This window comes from Pagrus pagrus (genome assembly GCF_965226575.1).
Source record: "Pagrus pagrus genome assembly, chromosome: 2".
Lineage (NCBI taxonomy): Eukaryota > Metazoa > Chordata > Actinopteri > Spariformes > Sparidae > Pagrus > Pagrus pagrus.
In genome coordinates this window covers 36,238,431-36,260,287 of record NC_140186.1, presented here as the reverse complement: position 1 = coordinate 36,260,287, position 21,857 = coordinate 36,238,431, and the positions used below count along the sequence as shown (strand labels likewise).

Below are 21,857 nucleotides of genomic sequence, written 5' to 3'. Positions count from 1 at the left end.
GCAGCACTTAAATGCTTTTGATGTAATGTTCTTTGAAGTCAGAAAGAGCTCACAAAGAAATAACCAATTTTAAACATTATTAGACTACAAATTCACTGCATGTGATGAATAATGACTGAAGGCTGATTTATGGTTGCACTTAGGCTCCATGCAGACTGCTCATTACCACTATGGCTTATACAGGGTCAAGTATAAGATCGCTTCCTGATCAGATTTCATGATTAGCAGTTAGTTTAACCATTGAAAGTTTCCAAAAAATTAGCCTCCTAAAAATGTAAACATTCAACAGTTAACAGCTTAAAATGTTGAATATATTAGATACATTTGATGCAGTACTGTAAAACTAATATTTATCCACCAGGACTTTACTCTGGCGACTCAAAATGTCCTCCATTTAGTATACAAGTTAAAATAATGTACAATATAATTTTTTTCCCTAATACTACTGACCTGAAAGCATTCAAACATGTGCTTGTAAATGATTGACTTACTACATAATACTGGAAATGTTGCTTCCCAACTAAAAACAATAGATTACCCCAGAGTATGACATAATACAACATTATAATTCTCAAACAGCGTCATCTAATTTACTCATTATTGTCAGATCAAAAAAGATGGCAATAGAAAAATAATGGTGAGCAACTGACAAGCACTAGATCACAACCAAAACCAATCAGTCAAAAAGGATAGTCTGTTGATAGAAATTTGCAAACTGCTTTGAGTGAGTGAAAGGAGTCCTTAGTATATATGAGAATCAGTAATGAAATCACACTAACTGTTACAGTAGGGACTAAAAATATTTATTAAGCCATTCTGTGAATGAATATAACCATTTGTTATCCAGTACACTCAATAGACTAACAGACTGCTAATACACTACCAAAAAAAAAAAGGCACAGATATTATTTAAATCATATTTATATCAACATGTTATCGATAAAATAATATCAGGACCATCAGAAAATCCATACAGACTGACCCATAGACTGGATAATTAACTAATGAAAGTAAGACAAATTTTGTTCCATATATAGTGGCGGTTGTGGCTCAGGAGGTACAGTGGGTAATCCAGTAATTGTAAGGTTGCTGGTTCGATTCCCAAGCTCTCCCAGCTGCATGTGGAAGTATCCTTGAGCAAGATACTGAACCCCAAATTGCTGCCTGATAAGCAGTTGGCAGTAGACTGGAAAAGCACTATAGAAATGCAAGTCCATTTACCAGAGTGGTAAATTAATACATCTACCACCACATCCAAGGTTAATTTAATAATCATTTTATAACCACAGGGTAAAAGAAGTCCCTTTATGCCACATAAGGAACCGACAACAAAAAAACAACTTTTTTTTTTTATGGTGGTGTGCTGAGGATGAGTTCAGGAGTCTCACAGCCTGGAGAATGGAACTGCTCTGTAGTCTGGTGGTATGGCAGCAGATACTTCTGTATCTGCTGTTAGATGGCAGTAGGGTGAACAGACTGTGTCTGGGTGGGTGTTGTCTTTTAGTATCCTTTGGACTCTGTGCAGACATCTCACTTCACTGATGTCACTGATGCTCTGTAGATAGTACCAGTGATGTTCTGGTGGTTTTAATCACCCACTGTAGAGCCTTCCTTTCCTGGGCTGTGATGAGCCATGCCAGTTTGTGTACTACAACATCATGACTTCAACATCATGGTTCAAGCTTGCATAAGTAATTCTGCAGTGTGTATCAATACTATAATATTGATTTACTTAGAATGTGCCCACATCTAGATTTGAAGCAATGATGTCATGCCACCTTTTAATGACAATGACAACTGCATGCGAGGCTTTGCAAGAAAGTGGAGGCTCAATCAGATGGTGATACAAATATTCTTTGTTCGAGTGAGAATCTCCAACAATTATGAGAGGTGATCACTACAGAAATGGGAAAATTAAAAAGTGCTTTGATATAAATAAATGTTCATTAATTTTGAATAAAACAAAAATAATTTCATTTGGTGATTATAAAGCAAATACTCAAGTACAGATACAAATAGATGGTGTCAACATTGAAATAGTTAATGACTACAAATTCGTTGGGGTGACAACAGATGACAGAATCCGCTGGAAAGCTCACATAAATCGTGTACAATCCAAACTGTCAAGAAGCATTTGAGTACTGAATAAAGTCAAGCATGTTCTGGATCACAGATCTCTCCATATTCTCTACTGGTCACTCATTTTACCATATTTAAGTTACACTAAGTTAACACTCAAAAGTTTTTCCTTATCAATTCTTGGTGTAAAACAATGCGACAATGGTGAAGCAATGTCCAAACACAAACTGGTTTAAAAAGATGTACAAATACATGATTTTCACAAGGTACAGGGATGCAGAAGGGCTTTAAAAATTCACTAGGGCATTGTGATGGTTTTTGTACTGGTTGTTCCTTTATTTATTTTGTTTACAGAAAGGAAAGTGGGTAAATATGTATATATGTATACGTACATATGTAAATATGTTGATATGTATGGTGAGGGGCAAGTGGGTGCTGGAAAATACATACCTAAATTATTATTACATGTATAATTGATTATGGGAATAGTACACGTTTATAGAAGACAACATAAATCAATATATAAGATAAAGTTTGATAAATTAAATTATATTTTGCAGGATTTGGTTGTAAATTATAAATATTTGCATGTTTGTATATTTGTGTATATATATTACGTGCGTAGTTATTTATTTATGTGTTTATGTATTCATAAGCAATTATTAAATAAGGAAGCCTATGCTGAATTATTAGTTTAAGATTAGTGGAGAGGGGGTGAGATAAGATACGTTTACACTTCTTCCCACTCTTTTTCGAACATGTAATTAGAATTGCCTATTTTAATATGCACTACTCTTTTGTTGGTTTGTTTGTTTATGAACTATATGGACATAGAATACAGATTTAAATCAATCAATCAATCAATCAATCAATCAATCAATCAATCAATCAATCAATCAATCAATCACTGCTGTAGCTGCATTTGCTTGTTGTTAATTAAGCAGTAAATTCAAAAATCTGCTTGAAAGAATGCCTATAGTTGGTACAGTCTGGTTCATGGACAAACAAACAGCCAAAATCAGTCATAAGAAATGTAATCCAATGAATGTCTTACAGCTAGCTCCTACATCCCATACACTCTGCCACCCAGACTGTGCACAAGTTTTTATTCTTTGCCAAGTCGCAGGGATTTGAACATTTCAGTATAGCTTTGAAGCTATATTCTAATTGGGAGTGAATGTACAGGTCAGTCTTTGCATGATACAGGCATATCTGTCTGTATAACTATGTCATGAGAATCCTCATCAGTGACTATGCTTATAAAACAGGCTCAGATAATAACCACCTGTTTGTTTGTGTGTGATTGTGTGTGATTGTGTGAGTGTATGTGTGTGTTTGTGTGTGTGTGTGTGTGTGTGTGTTTGCACCTTTAGGTCCCAGTAGCTGTGCCTCTGTAGCTTTTCTTCCATCGCCACATCGTGCTTCATCAAATGGGGGACATTGTTCACCTGTACCAGCCACTACTTCTCCATTACCTGATCACACACACACAGATCATGCTATATTGTAAGAATTTTAATTGTAATTAATATATGCATGTAAATACATTTAAATTAACATTTGAAAAATACTGATTACTTTCATCCATACCAACATGTTGTTTTACTGGGCAAAAGAAGTGCATTCTTACTGATGAGGTCACGGGCACCGCTGAGCATCTTGGGTCGGTAGATTCGACGCGAGTTAGTGTCTGACACATACAGCTGCCCTGTTACTGGATCGGTGGCTAGATAGTAACGGTGAGCAGGATTGTTGCTATGGAGGGAAGTGGTGGATAAAAGGGGAGGTGGGTGACAAATGACAGAAACAAGAATGAATTTATTGAGGCTAGTCTGCATGTATCTTTAACAATTTCAGTATCTCTGATAACATTGATTAAATACTTGAGTGCTACTCTAACAAACTCTAAAATTATCCAGAAGAGTGTATGTATGTGTACGTATTTAACAATTTTACAAACGCTTACGAAAGCTTACAATAAAATCATCATCAGCAGAGAGGTTTACAATTTGGTTCCAGCGTCATTATGATGGGGAAATGAAGGAGACTGTCTTGAGCTGATGATGAAGATGTTATGAATAAAAGAAAAGTCAATGAAGTGACAGCCAAGTAACCAGCAGCATACCAAGTGATTGATGTTAGGGCCCTGCATTGTGATTGGGATCCCGTCGGACCTAACACAAATCTTGCAGGAGTAGGCAGTTTTAACTTTGCTGTGGGTGCAGGCAGACAAAAAGTTTTCCCACCAACTAATAACCTCGTGACAACATCAGTATTGCCCAGTATACCAGGATTTTTAGAAGAAAAGACGCTACCTATCCATAGAGTGCTGTGTTAATGTACTGCTGATGCGAAAAGAACACTGCCTACTGCTGCAGCTTCACATTAAAAGCATTTAACCGGCAAAACACGTGTTGACTTTCATTTTGAAGTAGGCTATCACAGGAAATGCATTGTTCTGTGAGTTAAGCATTGTTATTGTTCATCATAAAAATGACAGAGCAAAACTATTATAATAATTATATTATGGCATTTTTTGACAGTGGATCACTTTTAAATATGTCAGAGTAGATTTATACAGTCTGTAAGAGCAATGGGACAAGAGGGAGCTGTTAAATGAAGACCTCCAGTTTTTCAGAAAGGTAACCAACTCCCTTTTTATCATTATCAGGGTCTCTATTAGCACTGAGTGTTGAAATATTAGTAAATTATTACTTGACACATTAGTTAACTATTAATTAACCATAGGTAATGTTATTACTACATTTACTAATGTTAATTAATTTACCATTATTATAAAGTGTTGCCAAGATGGGAAAGCCCACTGAGGCAATGTGAAGAAAGGTAGGCAGAAAAAGGCTCATTGACACAACAAGGCCTCCTGAGAGGAAATTGTGTTTTAATTAAAAAGTTAATTTAATTGAAAACTGCATTTGGATGAACCAAAACGTTCAATCTAATCATTATATCTTGCCGGTGGAAAAAAGCTCCCGGTGTAGTGCTGCTGTTTATGCGTATGAGAAAATAAAGTTTACTTTTCGGAAGGGGGGACAGGGAAATGAAGGGGATTAGACAGAACAGCAAATCCCAATGTCCCAGCCTAAATCACAAAGTGAGTGTAATGTGATTGTTGATGCATCTTCATTAAAAGGTAGATGACCCCAGAAAACCAAATGAAAGTATTTACCCACACGACTCAATGGAACTTTATTATTCTTATTAACTTATTCTAGCATTTTTTTAGAACTGGTTTGGTGAGGTTAAGGCACAAAGAATACTTGGTTGGGTTTAGGCAAAGACCATGATTTGGGTTAAAATGTATACTTTGTTAAGGTTAGGGGACTTTTGTCATGGTTACTATATTAAAAACCATCTTGAAGTCATTCTTTAAAAGGGAAAAGTCAGATTAAATGCTGACCAAGCATCCACCCAAACCTTCTCTGAACACAGACTTTGTCTTGGGGCACTTCTTCACTGCTGCGGTTGTTCTGCTTGGGATGGCAGTCTCAAGAACACGGGTCGCAACCTATGATCCGCATGTGAGGGCACGATAAGCAACTATCAGTGGCTTGAGAGATACTGTACTTTACTGCAAGATAGACACGTATCCAATTTTGTTACATATTATGTTCATCTTGTCCCATAATTTAAATTTGCTAAACTAGTTGAGTGATAAAACAGATTACATCTGCATGATGTAGAAATGTTGACATAATATGTTGTGAGAGTAGCCAGTGTGCTGCTGTACAACAATGCAGCTTTTGTAACCAGTAACCACCTGTCAAGGGGAAGACCGCACCACGAAAAGAAAACTGCTTTTATGGAATATTTTCAGAAGTCGAAATCTGTTACCACAGACATCAACGATCAATAAGCAGAGAGGGTTTGTTGCAATAACTGAAAATCAGATCGGTCATCCTGTCGTGAAGTGTCACTCACAGGGAGAACTCTCAGTTCTAAACAAGAGGGACAGTGCTTACAAAGATTTGCCTCTCCATTGCCCCTTAGGTGGCAGACACCAGCAAGGAGACGTCATCACCCAAGTTCAATACCATGTAGTTCGCTCCTTGTTTTAAATGTAATTGTTAATAAAATAGTGTTGATCGAATCCTGGTGTGCTCTGGGCCACACCTAACACCAACCACCCGGTACTCTTGATCCACAGTATTGTATGTGTACGTAACTAAGGAAGAAAGATAATACTGCACAGATAATAAGCCTACAACTCTATTATTATTATTATTATTATTATTATTATTATTATTATTATCATTATTATTATTATTATTATTGTTATAGAAAAGATCGAATTGCCAAAAATAGTGCAACTAACTCTCAGTGCATAAACTGAAGATCCTTCCCTTTATCTGGATCAGCACCTGAAGTTAATGGGGTCTGTTCTGGGCTGAGACCTGTAATGATGGGTGTTCATCATAACCATAGGACTTATATGTAATTTGAAAGGAGTAGTATTTAGTGACAAACCTACAGGAGATTATCACTGAAGTGCTCTACACAGCCCTATAATTGAGCCTCTTTGTGCTTATTATTTTGGTTTTCTGACCACGAACTGGGCTTTCATTAAGCAAATTTCCAGTCACAAGCTGTTTTCAGTGAATAATCTCTCATAAACCCAGAGACCCACTGCCCAGCACCAAATGGCAGACAGACAAAGCTGGCAACTAGTCACACAGTCATATTTTAACATTACTTATTCGTAAGTGAATAGATGATTCCAGGTTTCCCAGTTTTATCAATTACTTAAGTGAGTAACATGTGATCATAACAGATATAAGTGACACCCAAAACAACAAAAATAAGATGCAAGTTGCAATTAATCAGAATTATCCTTTATCATTGCAGCTTTATTGCAATACTAGACTGGAAAAATATGTATGCAAACCAAGCTAAAAGTAAGCTTGCTAACAGCTTGATCCAGCTCACGGTCTACTTGATGCACTTGGAACTCAGGCTAAGAATATCAGTAAACTCAGGTCTGAAGGCTGCCTGGAATGAGCAATACTTAGTTTATTATTAATGAGTTTATTTGAAAAAAAAAAAAGGTGAGAGGACAGAAGAAATGTGCACACTTGAGTTTGGTGCATAGGAAACATATTTGACAGTGGAATGAAAATTAGGTTAAAGTTTAAAAAGGATTAGTCACTCTTACCTATGTCTGAAATCTTTGTTTCTTTAATATAGTGCAAGTGAAGAAAAGAAAAGAGGAGAAGCAAGAGTTAGTAGATAGACTGGTGATAGGTATAACTACAAAACTCAACAGAAGAAAATTTTACTGGAAAAGAAAAAAGGAACAGTTAGAAGTTACAGTCAAGATTTTGATTTTGAAACATGCTTTACAGGTGTCAGAAGTGAAGATTGCAGATGACTGTAAGACAAGGAGATTATAAGAAATTAACACTCAAGAGTGTGCCAGAAGAATGTTCCTATATTCAAAGCGCCAATTTAAGATATATCCCTCTACATTCAGGGCCAACTTTCAACTTCTATCAACGTATTCAATCTGGCAAAGCATCTGTCCCTCTCTTCCTTCATGTTTTAACAGTTGACAGTTAAGAGCAGGAGGAACAACCGAGGCAGAGAGATGAATCTGGATGCTCGGCTCTAATCAAAAACCAAGGACTCTCAAATCAGTTAATTTTCAAAAATGTTTTTAGTCATACTTGTATGTATGTTTTACAATGACTTGAAAAAAACTGGATGAAATAGATTTGGCAAAGATTTACCGTAAAATGGATCATGAGTTGTTTAGCTAGATGTGTTTCAAGATGGTTGCCTTGTCTACAGCAAACCAAGTCTACCTAAGAGTATAAATTATGTAACCAGAACATGAACCTGAGTGAGGCCTCATTAAGACCAAATCAAGTGTTTCACCAAAAATGCAGCAATGTGAAAGTGTGTAGTGTCCTTCTAAACTGCGGTGGTGCGGATTGAACGGTGTGCCAGAAAGGAACCCCCCCCCTTTACCTCAGCTCCATGACACTGGTAACATTCCCAGAGGGGAAGATCCTCCTGATGTAGTTGAAGTCTCCAACGAAGATGCTGCCATCTGCACCACAGGCCAGAGCCAGGGGTGCAAGTAGCTTGTTGCCTTCTGCCTGACCATTACAGCTGGGGCAGGAGATGCTGCGGCGGCGTCCATTTCCTAAGAGAGGAAATCTATTTTTTATGATTGCAAAATAGACCAGGCCAGGTTGTTCACCAATCAAAAAAAGGACTCCAAAATGTGTGACAGATGCAACATCGCAAAGACCCAGGGTTCAATTCCCTGTAGAAGCACTTTGGTATGGCATGACCAGCCAAAGGCATTACGCCCAAGTATTGAAACTCACCAAGTAACAAGATGTGGGCACTGAAAAGGACTACAGTGCATAGGGAAATGGACATTTTAAATGGGGAGAAAATGGGTATAGGTCCAAGTTCCTCTGATGGCTGATTGAAACCTTTTTACAAGGAAACTACTGAAATTCACCCAACAATTATGTAAGTGTAAAATTGTCTGACAAGAAGGTACACATCGTGGTGAGTAAATGAAGAAACTACATGTAGAGACTAAACTGTATATGTTAGTTTTTAAATGCTTTTTATTAGTAAATCAGAAACAAAAACAGAACAAGTACTAAACCAAACAAGAAAAAACCTCAAGGTAAAAAATGCACAGACTGAGTTTGCAAATTCTTGGATTTTTATTATAAAGACATGATGATGATTACTATTTTTGTCTCTTCCTAAATTTGGTGGAAACACATATTCTAAACTAGCACAGAGGCCCAGAAAGTGTTTTTTTCTGGGCCCGATGAGAGAACTTTGACACTCACACCTGATCATTGGGGGATCATTACAATTATTAACCATTGTGCAATGACATTATCAACACAGATCACAAATATGCAGGTTTTAGAAGCTCAATCAAGTCAATGATATTTGAATCTGTACTTACCCATGATGCTACTGATGACAGGGGGCTGTTGGGAAATGAAAATGTTCTCACCATTCCCCTTGTACAGTATACCTAGTGGACAGGATATGTAAAGTTGAGAGAAAGGTATAAAGATATGACGAGCACAGAGAGGCAGCAGAGGGAAAATAAAAGCAGACTGATTGTTCTGCCCTTTTTGCAGTGGCGGACTGGGACAATAGTTCAGGCCGGGAATTTGATGCCATTCCAGGCCACCCTTCTCATGCAGACCACCATTCCTCTAGTTGTGTATTCTAACCCTATTTGATAGTTAAAAGAAATTTAGGAGTGACAAATAAGTTATCTATTTGAATATATGATTTTCATTGAAAACCCTGTTTTCAAATGTTATAGCAATGGGTGAATCCTCATGAGGACAGCAGCCATAGGATACACAAATGTACAAGGCAAGACACACAAAACAATGGGCCTATATTTTTAAAAAGAGAGAGAAAATACCTGAATGAGTTTGTTTCACAGCAGCAAGAACAACAGGAACCTTTTGGAATCACCTCACTTTATGAATAAATGAGTCCTAAAGTACAGTGAGATCTTCATTCAAGTTACTTATATGTACAAACACAGTCGGTTTCAACTAATGAGACAGAAAACATGTTGTTAATACTAGCTCAGATGCTCAATAATTAACTTTACTTTCAAGCATCAAACTTATCAAATTTATCAAAACTGTAATAAATTAACTTCTTTAAATTTAACATAAGCAACAATGTAAGTGAGTAGAACGTCTTAGAATACAATATTCACTCATTAGTGTCAATGATAGTCAAACTATCATTTATGATGCAGAATTACAATAAAGAAAACTGCCACAAAGCTGCAGCCTATAGATTAAGAGTAAACAAAAAAGCTAGCTGTACTTAACTATGATTTATTATTTCAGCATGTATAAACTATCCTGTAGTGGCTCAAACATTATGCAACAAAATCATATTTTTCATTCATCTCTAGGTATTCTGGATTGACTGTCGGGCCGTGTGCCTGTGTGTGTGGAGGGGGCTGGAGCAGCACATATGTGACTTCACACAGTCTGGTGGTGACGGTGATTGAACGATAAACGCAATGAAAGCTATAGCGTTATTGACTGACCTTCCCTCCTCGTGAACATGTCGCTTATTTTGCAACATTTTGCTGCATCTGTGGCAAGGGCTTTCCGTTTTCTGTCCCTCTCTCTCTCTCTGCTCCACCTTTCCTTTTCTTCTGTCCCTCCATTTCTCTCGACTACTAGAGTGAAGACAGCGCTAATTGATTGTTGTGTGACGCCGACAGGTCGCCGAGCGTCGTCATTGCGTAGCTAGATGGATTGATTTGATTGGCCCGGGCGTCCGGTAACTCCAGTCAGTCCACTCAGTCCAGTGACTGTTCAAGTCAGGCCAGGATGACCATCAGGCCACCGGGAAGCGTCTTGGTGCTCCCGATGGCCAGTCCGCCCCTGCCTTTTTGTAAATTCAGCATTAAATGCAAAACATGAGCTGTTTCAACTGATTTCACCATTTACACTAAATTTGTGAAATCAGACAACATTTTATTTTCATGTCAAATTTTACAAATACAGTAAACAGTAACCAATATAGGCTTCTTTAATGCCTGTGGAAGAAGTCCCCAGATTCTCTTAGAAAATCCCTCAATTTTGTGAGGTGTTGAGCGAGGAGAAACTTTATGAACTTTGTAAAATTCTGACTACAACAAATTCTTTACTACTTGGGCCTCTTGGTTACTTCAGCAAGCAATATACATGGAGATATTTCTTTCTTTGTGTAAAAAACATTGTATCCTTTCATTCCATGGATGAACTGTGTGTGTGATTCAAGTGGTCACTTGAGACGCATGTTAATGCCAGGTCTGAACTGGTGTAAAGCTGTCCATTTGTGAGTACATCACTCAGGACAGATGTTGATACTAAATGTAAAGAGTCTGAGGTTAAAATGACAAATCATTTTAACCTCAGACTCAGACACATTTTTTTCCCAAGCTGGTGGCGCATGAGTGGAAGCTAATTACAGCAGCTCTGACTTCTTTCCTGTGTCTTTTATGTAGGATATTTTAGTGTTTCCTCAAGATATTTTTCTACGCCTATCTCGCCTACACATGTTCACCTATGGATGTGCAACTGGTGAGATTAGTGGGATACCTTTTTGCATACTTTTGTACTACTTAAAATGGCAGCGGGGGACCCATTCAGCCAAGGTTCTGTTGTTTACACACAGGAACAGCTATTAGCGCTGCCTCACTCAAGGATACTCTCCGTTGACAGACCGGAGATCCCTGTGGAGTTAAGGAGGAGTAAAAGGGGCTGCTGAGCTGAAAGCAAAGCGTCGGGAGAGGAAAAGACTATACAGATTAAACTATGCCGGTCTGTCGTTATTAGGAATGTAAAATCCCTCCCTGGTAATAAGATGGACTGCCACCTGTATGCGTGGACCATCAACTACTTCACCAACAGAGCACAGTATGTGAGGCTTTATGGCTATGTGTCTGATGCGGTGCAGTCTGCAGCACAGGGGCCCCTCAGGGTATGGTACTCCTTTACTACTTTTCTGTTTACCCTGTACACTTTGGACTTCAGACACAACACAGACAGCTGTCACATCCAGAAGTTCTCAGACGATACAGCCATTATTGGATGTGTGTCAGAAGAGAACCAAAAGAAGTATAGGGGGGTAAGCGAGAACTTTGTCGACTGGTGTGAGCTGAACCACCTTCACATAATGGGCAGTAAGACAAAGGAGATGGTGATAGACTTCCAGAGGAAAGCACCCCCAATTACACCAGCGAACATCCAAGGACTGCACACTGAGAGGGTGAGAACATACAAATACCTAGGTGTTCATCTCAACAATAAGATATCAAAAAGGGTCAAAGTTGTGTTCACATGCTGAGGAGACTGAGGTCCTTTGGTGTGTGCAGGACCCTGTTAAGAACATTCTATTCACCACGATGGCATCTGCAATTTTCTATGCAGTGGTCTGCTGGGGAGGTGGAAACACTGAGAGGGACAGAAAAAAAACTCAATAAGCTGGTTAGGAGAGCCAGCTCTGTCCGGGACTGCCCTCTAGACTCCATAGAGCAGGTGGGTGAAAGGAGGATGTTAGCCAAGCTGACATCAATCTTGGACAACAGTGGTCACCCCCTGCATGAGACCGTAGGGGCCTTGAGTAGCTCCTTCATCAGCAGACTGTTCAATCCTCACTGGAAGGAGCGCTACTGCAAATCTTTTATTTAAATGACAGTAAGACTCTTACAGGTAACATTGCTGTTGTCTCTTTGTCACCATAACTCATTACCTCAAGATCATAGTTACTTTGCGCTACTTATCTGAGATATAAATCATATATATTCATATTCATATTCATTCATATTCATACATATTATATATTTCACACTGTGCAACCATCCTGAGCAATTCATGCGTGTATTATGTGCAATCTGTGTCCAGGTGATTTTATTTATTTTTCATATTTATAGATTTTTTTCATAAACTACATCGCTACACACCATGTGTATATGACAACTATGGCTGCAATTATCATGTGCAATTGTGAAAGACAAATAACGTATTTAGTATATATAGTGTCTATTTCTATATTAATCTATTTTTGTCTTGCCCTGTTTTGTTTATATTTTTATTTATCTTTCAGTCACAGTTTTCCCTCTGCTTATGACTCTTCAGATATTGTAAGTATAAGTGAATTTCTCTGCTGAGGGATCAACAAAGTCTATCTTATCTTCTCTTAAATTGTCAAGTCAGGTCTGAGACATAGACAGAGAGTCAGAGAGACAGAGAGAGAAAAAAAGAGGGGTGGCAGAGCATGGAGATATACAGCAACCGCACCAATAATAACAGCTATAGTTGCTGGAATATGAATATTGATAACACAAACATTTATACAACTACAGTAATCTAAATATGATCTGTGGTAATAATAATAATACTAATAAAAACATTAATACTACTACTACTACTACTGCTACTAATAATAATAATTATAATGTTTAAAATAATAATAATAATAATAACTCTTTGTAGTATTTTTGTCTATTTAGAGTATTAGAGTATCTAGAGTATCTAGAGTATCTAGAATTGCACTTCTCACCCTACCTTGTCTTTTCACTGCTCAACTACTTCTCTACCACCCAACTCTAATCTCCAAGACTATGGTGGAGTGTCACATAAAGCCTTTGTTATGTGGGAATTCAATTGTCTGCTGGTGCTGATGAGGTGGGAAGTGAATGTTTGTATTTGTTGTCTCTTCCCTCTGGGCTTTTAGGCATATATTATGCATGCACTCATATGAGTGGGTGTGTTTGTGTTGATACACATGACAGTTTCTTCCTCTTTCACCATGGGGTTCCCAGAGCATCATACAGCATGTGAGATTAAAGAGATGTGGGCTGCATTTGCAGTGAGTGTGTGTGTGTGTGTGTGTGTGTGTGTGTGTGTGTGTGTGTGTGTGTGTGTGTGTGTGTGTGTGTGTGTGTGTGCGTGCGTGTGCGTGCGTTTCTTAATTTCTCAGATGGCTTCATACTGCCCTTATCACATAATTGGTGGATGTATTTAAGTACATATTCTGACCATCTTTTAAATCCCATCTGATTGAGCAGGTTTGAAATGACTAATTGAGTCTATGCTTGTCAGAAGAGAAATTGATCTGGGTAGTTTAAACGAGGATTGTATTTATCTCCATAACCTTAAGGTGGACATGGTCCACTCTCCCATCTCAGTCTTTTTCAGAGAGACATCTAGAAAGGGTAGATCAGATAGAGGTTGTTGACATAGGCTTATTTCAATGTTGAGCACAAGTGTATCTGTGAGGTCCCTGATCCACACTGTCAGAGGTTTTAGTTGAGCTGCCCAAAAGTAATATCTAAGATTTGGGAGTCCTAGTCCTCCTGCCGTTTTGGAGAGTTGCAAGGCTTTAAGTCTGACCCTTGGACTTTTTCCCTTGCCAAATGAATCTAGAGAACAGCCAGTCTAATTTTTCAAATGGGCATTTAGATATCTCTAATGGTAGCATTTGAAATGGATAAAGCAATCTGGGCAGTACATTAATCGGTATGCTCTCTATGCGTCCTAGTAGGGATAGAGAGAGTGCTGTCCATCTGTCCAAATCATTGCTAATACTATTTATTATTTTCTTATAAGTGGCATTATACATTTTCTGTAGTGATGGAGGGATATATATACCAAGATACTTAATACCTTCTTCGGGCCACTTCCATTTAGAAACTCCTGCGCGATTTTGCTTCCTATACTCATAGCCTCAGTTTTATCTGGGCTCACTTTATATCCTGAGTAGAATCCAAATTTAGAAATAATCTTTTTTAAGTGAGGGACTGTCAATGCAGGTTCTGTCAGGTAAAACAGCACATCGTCCGCATATAAAGAAATTTTGTGCTCTTCTCCATTAATTATCATGCCTTTAATATTGTTATCTTCTCTGATGAGCTGAGTCAATGGTTCTATACTGATCGCAAACAGGAGTGGAGACGATGCAAATCCTTGCCTGCATCAATGTTGCAATGTAAAGGCTTCCAACCTGTATCCATTTACTTTACCAACTGATGCCTGTGGGCTCGAGTATAGTGTTCGAATCCATTTCAGAAAGTTGGGGTCAAATTTAAATTTTTTCAATGTTTGAATTAGGAACTTCCAAGATACACGGTCGAAAGCCTTATGTGTGTCCAGTGATAGAATCATTGCCTCTTGCTTCTTCCCCTGTGAATGTGTTATTAAAATTAGCAGCCTACAGATATTATCTCCATAATACCTTCCATTAATAAAACCGGTTTGATCCGGATGTATAATATGGGTACTGATTTTGCTCACTCGTTTAGCCAGAATGGTTGTTAAAATATCAAGATCTCCATTCGGTAAAGATATAGGCCGATATGACTGCCATTCTGTAGGGTCTTTGCCGTTTTTGTGTATAACTACTATTGTTGGAATATTACATCTTTAGAAGTTTTATAAAATTCATTAGCAAAGCCATCTTGGCATTAGGGCGCGAGCAGGAATCCTGCGAGGTCCCTATTGTTTTTTTAGTGATCTTTTTTTTTTTCTTTGTCCCAAATGATCGCATTTTTCACTGCCTGAACATACCCCAAAACTCACCAAAACTTGGAATATACGTCACACCTGCTGAAAAATTTAATCTGTTGTCGTTGTGAATTTCCACCATTAGGTGGCGCTATAATCAAGGAAAGTGCGTTTTGGCCTATAACTCCCAAAAACGTTCAAAAACCTTATATCCACGCATTCAGTGAATTGTGCTGAATCTCCTGATATAGGCCACGGCCATTTCCGCCTACTGTTTTTTTTCCGCAAGTTCGCGAAATGTCGCAAACCTACTTTTTCGAACTCCTCCCAGGCAATTTCACCAATTTGCACCAAACTTTGCACAAAGCATCTGTGGACCCTTCTGACAAAAAGTTATTAAAAGAATTTCGATATTCCAAAGAATATTCAAGTTATTAAATAACAACTTCCTGCAGATTTCATTCCAAACAGGAAGTGTTGCATATCTCCACATTGGTTTGTCCGAATGACATGAATCTCAGGTTACTACTTCCCCATGAGCCCCTAAGGCTCTGTGCAAAATGTTGGGTGATGACCACTAGGTGGTGCTCTTTAAATTTAAGTATTTTAATCTCCACATCGGTTGCTCGGATTAACACGAAACTTGGTAGAATTATTGTCAATGCCCTCCTGAGGATATGCATTGAAGGTTTTACCGATCCGCCACTAGGTGGCGGTCTGGTGGCAGTCTAATTATATATTTGGCACTATGCCAACACCATAACTATTATGTCAACAAAATTCATAGGGGTGGTATAGACTGGCCTCTGTAACTCACACACCAAAAATGACCAGCAGGTGACGCTATTATCAAGTCAACACACTATTTTCAAGTGTCGCACAGTTTTAAAACTTTTATCTACGTGTTCCCTGCATTCAGCTGAATTGTGTGACCTAGGCCACGTTCACTTTCACACTAAATTTCCATTCGCAAATTTGCAGAATGTTGCAAACCTACTTTTTGAACTCCTCCCAGGCAATTTCTCCGATTAACACACGGACAGTTAAGACTTGCATACACAATAATTGGGCAATGGGGCCGGGTAAGCAGCATGCCCCAGCGCACGTGGACTGCGAGGGCCCGTTCATCACTGCTTACAGTTTTAATTTAAATTGTCTTTCTTAAGAGCAACCTTGCCTCCTGCTTCCTACCGCATGGCGCCACCGGAAGTCAGACTTTTATCATTTTTTAATGTCAAGATTATCTCCTGTATCACCCGTTCCTTTATAGGTTCATCTAATTCTTTTGTCATTGAATCTGAGAGTTCAGTTAGTTTGATGTCTTTCAGGTAATGCATTACTTGTTCATCATCAGAGCAGGTATCTGTGTTTTGGTATGAAGCCTTATAGAAATCAGCAAATGATTCAGCAAATTCATCTGGCCTTGTGAGAAAAGTAGTTGGTTTTTTAGATATTAACTTTTGTACAATATTTGATTAATGCTGTTTCTTTAAAGGAAATGCCAGCAATCTGCTTGCTCCGTTTCCATGTTCGTAGAATTTTTGCTTTGCAAATCGTAGATTGCCCTCAATTTTGTCAGAAATTAGGTTATTTAGTTCTCTTCGTGTCTCTTTCAGACTGGCGGATGTTGCCTGTTTGTGTTGTTGTTCTAATTGTTTGATCATCTCCTCTAGTTCTTTTTGGCTGGCTTCTTTTCTTTTTTTTTGATTACATGACACAAATCTCCAATCCAGTCCAGTACTATGCTGTAATAGCCCAGTAATATGCTGTAATGGAAAGTTGAAAACAGTGACGATGGCGAGCTGAAGGCTGTGTCTTCGCAGAGCCCCCGCTTCTGTCCTTTGCTTTCAGCTTAAAAGTGCCTTTTACCTTCCAGAAATTACATTTGTGGTATTTCAACATGGCAACTAAACCTGGCGGACAATCTCAGAGAGAAAGACCGGCCAAACTGAGGCAAACAATCCAGTCAAAGAGTACCAATGTCCCGTTGCTGCCCAACATGGCGCCTCCATCTCCGACTGGTGCTAGCATGTTGGAAGCTAGCACTACGGACATGTCCGAGCTTGTGCGAGTAGTTACTCTAAACGTAAGTGAAATTATGGAGCAGAAGTTTCCAAACTAACTGACACCTTGAACAAAATTGCAGCAGCCTGGAAGGTCAGTCGAAACGCATCACTGAGGCAGAACAACGGATCTCCGCCGTGGATGACCAGGTGGCCGCTCTTGAGCTTAGCCTTACCCAGGTGGAGAACAGACAGGTGACCATGGCTGACCAGATAGACAACACGGAAAACCGTAGCAGACGCGACACCATACGGATCTTAATTTTGAATGAAGGTACGGAGGGTGAACACCCACTTGAGTTTTTCGAGTCCTGACTGCCAAAGATGCTCGGTTTGGGGCGCATAAAGATGGGCCGAGCTCACCGGACCGCCGGGCTGAGGAGTGACCGCCCGAGACTGGTGATCATCAAACTCCATAATTCCCGGGATAAACCTCGGATCCTAACAGCTGCAAGGAAGGCAACAAACCTGGAACATGAGGGGTCAAGCATTTTCATCCATCAGGATCTGTCTAACGCGGTCCGTCTGAAGCGTCGCTCTTATAATGATGCGGTCCGAAAATTCAGGGACAAGGAAATCAGATTCACAATGCGGTTTCCAGCGAGGCTTGTGGTGCAGCATAACGGGACGGAGCGCAGCTTTAACAATGCAGAAGAGGCCCGACAGTTTGTGGCCACACTTGACTGACCCTGTTTACTGGTGAGACATGTAAATAAACACAACACGTGAAACGGTCCGGTCTTGCTGACTTTACATATTTCTGCAGACTTCTCCAGCTGGGAGTCTCTGCTATACGGATCTCTTCAGGTTACATGCTGGCATTCCGACATCCCAGAATTCCGACGTACTGGCATTCCGACATGTCACCACTCCGACATACCGCTATTCCAACATGCGAACGTTCCGCCATTCCGACAAAGTTTCGTCCCGGCATTCTGACAAGGTTAATACTAACCCAACCCGTAACCCTAACCCTAACCTTAACCTTAACCCTTTTAAAAGATGTTTCCGACCTTAGGAGGAAAAATTTGTCGGAATGGTGGGACGTTTAATTAAAGGTTTAAGTGTTGCCATTCTGACAATTAGGGCCTCATGTCGGAATGGCGACATGTCGGAATGGCGGTTTCCATTAACTCAGCTCTTGGTTAATTTTCATTAAGCTCAGATATTTTGAGGGGCCTGTAGTTCTGTTATTATTTCTATTATTGTGATAATTGCCACCTCCTGATTTTTACTACTGTTCAGTTAATACCTTCCTCTTTTTGCTGTGTCTTTTGTTAATCATCAGTATTCTGTGCACCCTGGTGTTCTTTTACATCCTTGATGGTCATCGAATTGCATACGGAACGAAAGGGCTATCTTAATTTTACATGGCTCTAAACATGGCTTTACGTTTGACAGATATCCAGGGGTTACTGAGGTTTGCACCATATATTTTTAAGGGGGACGAAAGAAAAAAAAGGGAGGAGAAAAGGGTAAAAGAAAAGGGCAAAAGAAAAGAAAAGGGTAAAATGTTTGCCGGGTTAGACTGCCTAGGTGTTCCCTGAGCTTATTTTCACCTACTTGGGGCTGGAGCGGAGGTTCTTCTTGGGAGAATTTTGTGTCCTTTTTTTCCCTTGTGCCCTCTCCTTAGTGATGGCCTCCTTTAGCGTCATGTCCCTTCACAATATCCTTTGGGTATTTCTTAGTTGTCTATGTAAGTGTGAGCCCCTTTGGTCACATCTGTGCTTGCTTTTTCTTTTGGTGTGGGTTTTGATTATCTTTGTTCGCGTTCAGTCGTTGTTCGGGGACGACTTTTTCACATGTGACAGCAGTATCTGTTTCTGTTTATTTTCAGTGTTTAAGAGCAACGGGCCTCCGTGGACACATTTATTTCTGTACATGGAATCTATATCACAGGTAAGATGATTGTCACTAAACTGACAACATGGAATGTGAAGGGAATTAATAATGTAGTTAAGAGGTGTAAAATTATCTCATCTTTTAAAAAAGAAGGGGCCCATATAGCTTTTTTACAAGAGACCCACTTAAGTGATTTTGAACATGTAAAACTGAGAAGAGACTGGGTGGGTCAAGTCTTTTACTCCTCTTTTAACTCCAAAAGTAGGGGAGTGGCAATCCTGTTACATAAAAGGCTGCCTTTTACCTTAGAAAATGCTTTAAGGATTCAGAAGGCAGAAATTTAATAATCTCAGGTTTTCTATACAGGGAAAAGCTTATTCTGGGGTGCATTTATTCTCCCAATACATTTGAGGCTTCCTTCTATTCCAGATTGATAGCTGTTTTATCTTCTAACACATCACCTCTCATAATCTTGGGTGGAGATTTGAATGCCTGTTTGGAGCCAGAACTTGACCAGAACCCTGTAAAGTCCATTCACCCATCTAAAATGGCAATAGCCACAAGAACACTATGCAGCGATTTGAACCTATTTGACAACTGGAGAATATTGAACCCAAAAGTGAAGGATTTCACCTCCCGCCCACATAATTCATTTTCAAGGATTGACTATTTTTTCACCTCGAGGCAGGCATTGGAAAGGGTTAAAGCGTGTAGTATTAAAGCCATGACACTCTCAGATCATTCACTTGTATGCCTGGAACTTACTCCTCCCTACTACGACCCGGCTACACGTCACTGGCGGCTCAACCCCTCCTTGCTCAGTAATCCCACCTTTCTAACTCTGTTGGATGAACAACTTAAGTTTTTTTTTTTCTACAGACTCTTTTCGAGTCTGCTAACAAGCCAGGGAGACTACTGGCGCGTCTGGCAATAGATAGATAGATAGATAGATAGAAGAGCTAAACACTATGAAAATAAACATATGGTTAATATCATGAAATGCTTTTATCAAAATTTGTATTCTCCAGAAAGCCCTGACAGCGCTGGGGATCAGGCCACATTTTTAGACCATATAGATCTCCCGACACTGTCAGCTGAGAGTAGGGACCTTCTATGCTGTCCAATTACTAAAGAGGAGGTCTATGAAACAATTAAATCTCTACCAGGTGGGAAAGCTCCGGGCCCCAATGGGTTTTGCCCAGAATTTTACAAGAAAATGGCCAAGGTGTTAGTAGGGCCACTCACCAGAATGTACACAGAGTCTTTTGAGCGTGGCACCTTACCCCCAACTCTTAACTTGGCCAATATCTCACTTATTCTAAAGAAAGGCAAACCCTCAGATTGCTGCTAGTCACATAGGCCGATAAGTCTGATTGGGGTTGATTGTAAAGTACTATCAAAACTTCTTGCCCGGAGGCTGGAGGTTTATCTTCCCGCTCTGATTAAACCTGATCAAACAGGCTTCATCAAGAACAGGTTTTCACACTCAAATGTTCGGCGCCTTCTCAATGTGATTCAGTATGCAAACTTTTAGTCAAGAGAGAACTTTATGTGTAGCTCTAGATGCAGCCAAAGCGTTTAATAGGGTGGAATTTAAATACCTGTTTGAGGTTCTTCAGAGGTTTGGATGGGGCCTGAATTCATTAAATAGGTGAAGCTGCTGTACAGTGCCCCCATGGCGAGAGTGCTGGCTGCGCCTCAGAGGCCTTTCATCTCGGACGAGGTATGAGACAGGGTTGCCCCATGTCCCCTTTGGTATTTGCTTTAGCCATCGAGCCACTCGCAGAGGCAATAAGGTGCGCAGATGATATAACTGGGGTCAGTCTCTGCGGTGATGTTCATAAACTGGCACTCTATGCTGATGATGTTATTCTGTTTCTGACTTGACCTGAAACTTCTATCCCTGCCCTTATCTCGACTATAGAGCTATTTGGAAATTTCTCAGGTTACAAAATTAATTTTGATAAATCCGTTTAAAAAATAAAGCTTTGCCTCTGGGGGACTTCGGGGAAAAAAGTGCCTTGCCCAACTTCCCCTTCAAATGGTCCGATTCTGGTTTCATATATTTGGGCGTCAAAGTCTCTGCAAATTTGAATAACCTGTATAAGCTTAATTTTGCCCCAATTTTATCCTCGATTAGAAGTGATCTGCTCCGGTGGTTTGACCTCCTCCTCTCTTGGACGGGCAGAATAAGTCTAATCAAAATGAATGTTCTCCCAAGAATTATCTACCCAATGCAAATGCGGATGAGGATAAATAAGTCTGTATTTTCTGATATTGATAAAGCTATCTCTAAATGTATCTGGCATGGGAAAAAAGCACATCTCAGTCTTAAAGTACTGCAACTGCCCAGAAAGAGGGGTGGTCTTTCAATGCCTGACCTGACTGAAGGAAAAATTCAGTACAACCCAATAGAAGTGAGGTTACTTGTGCAACTGACTCTCAAATGCAGCCAAATGTACCTACCAACTAGTTCTTGTACAGATGTCTAATTATCCTATGCCGTTTTCAGGTTTCAGAGCCCTTTGAACTTGTTGGGATGGACCTGATGAGGTTGACTGTTACAAAGGATGGTAATCAATACATTTGTGTAATGGTTGATTATTTCTTACCCTCTGAAGAGTAAGTCTGCAGTGGAGGTGACCGAGTGTATTCTCCCCGCTATTCCGAAAAGGCTATTGTGGTACCCCTGACCCTAACCATATTGGGAAGTAATTGGAAGTTGAAAGTCGGATTCGGAACAGCGGTGTGTCGGAGTGGGGTGTGTCGGGATGGAGGGGTTTCGCAATGGAGGTGTTTCGGAATGGCTGTTCCCCCTCTATGCTAGCATTGTAAGCTAACA

At 39.6% G+C, this 21,857-nt stretch overlaps 1 protein-coding gene across 7 annotated transcripts in view; it reads right to left on the bottom strand.

Annotated features, from left to right (window-relative positions):
• Positions 1-21,857, bottom strand: part of tenm3 (teneurin transmembrane protein 3) — a 454,093-nt gene that overhangs the window by 61,496 nt on the left and 370,740 nt on the right. For 5 of the 7 annotated variants that reach the window (XM_084378327.1, XM_084378329.1, XM_084378331.1 and 2 more), the window contains 5 exons: positions 9,038-9,109; positions 8,065-8,242; positions 7,250-7,270; positions 3,710-3,834; positions 3,447-3,554 (listed from right to left, as the gene is read on the bottom strand). In XM_084378327.1, the coding sequence (XP_084234453.1) occupies positions 3,447-3,554; positions 3,710-3,834; positions 7,250-7,270; positions 8,065-8,242; positions 9,038-9,109 (504 nt within the window). The remainder of the gene's footprint in view (positions 1-3,446; positions 3,555-3,709; positions 3,835-7,249; positions 7,271-8,064; positions 8,243-9,037; positions 9,110-21,857) is intronic. The other 2 variants (XM_084378328.1, XM_084378330.1) reach the window with 1 other exon arrangement.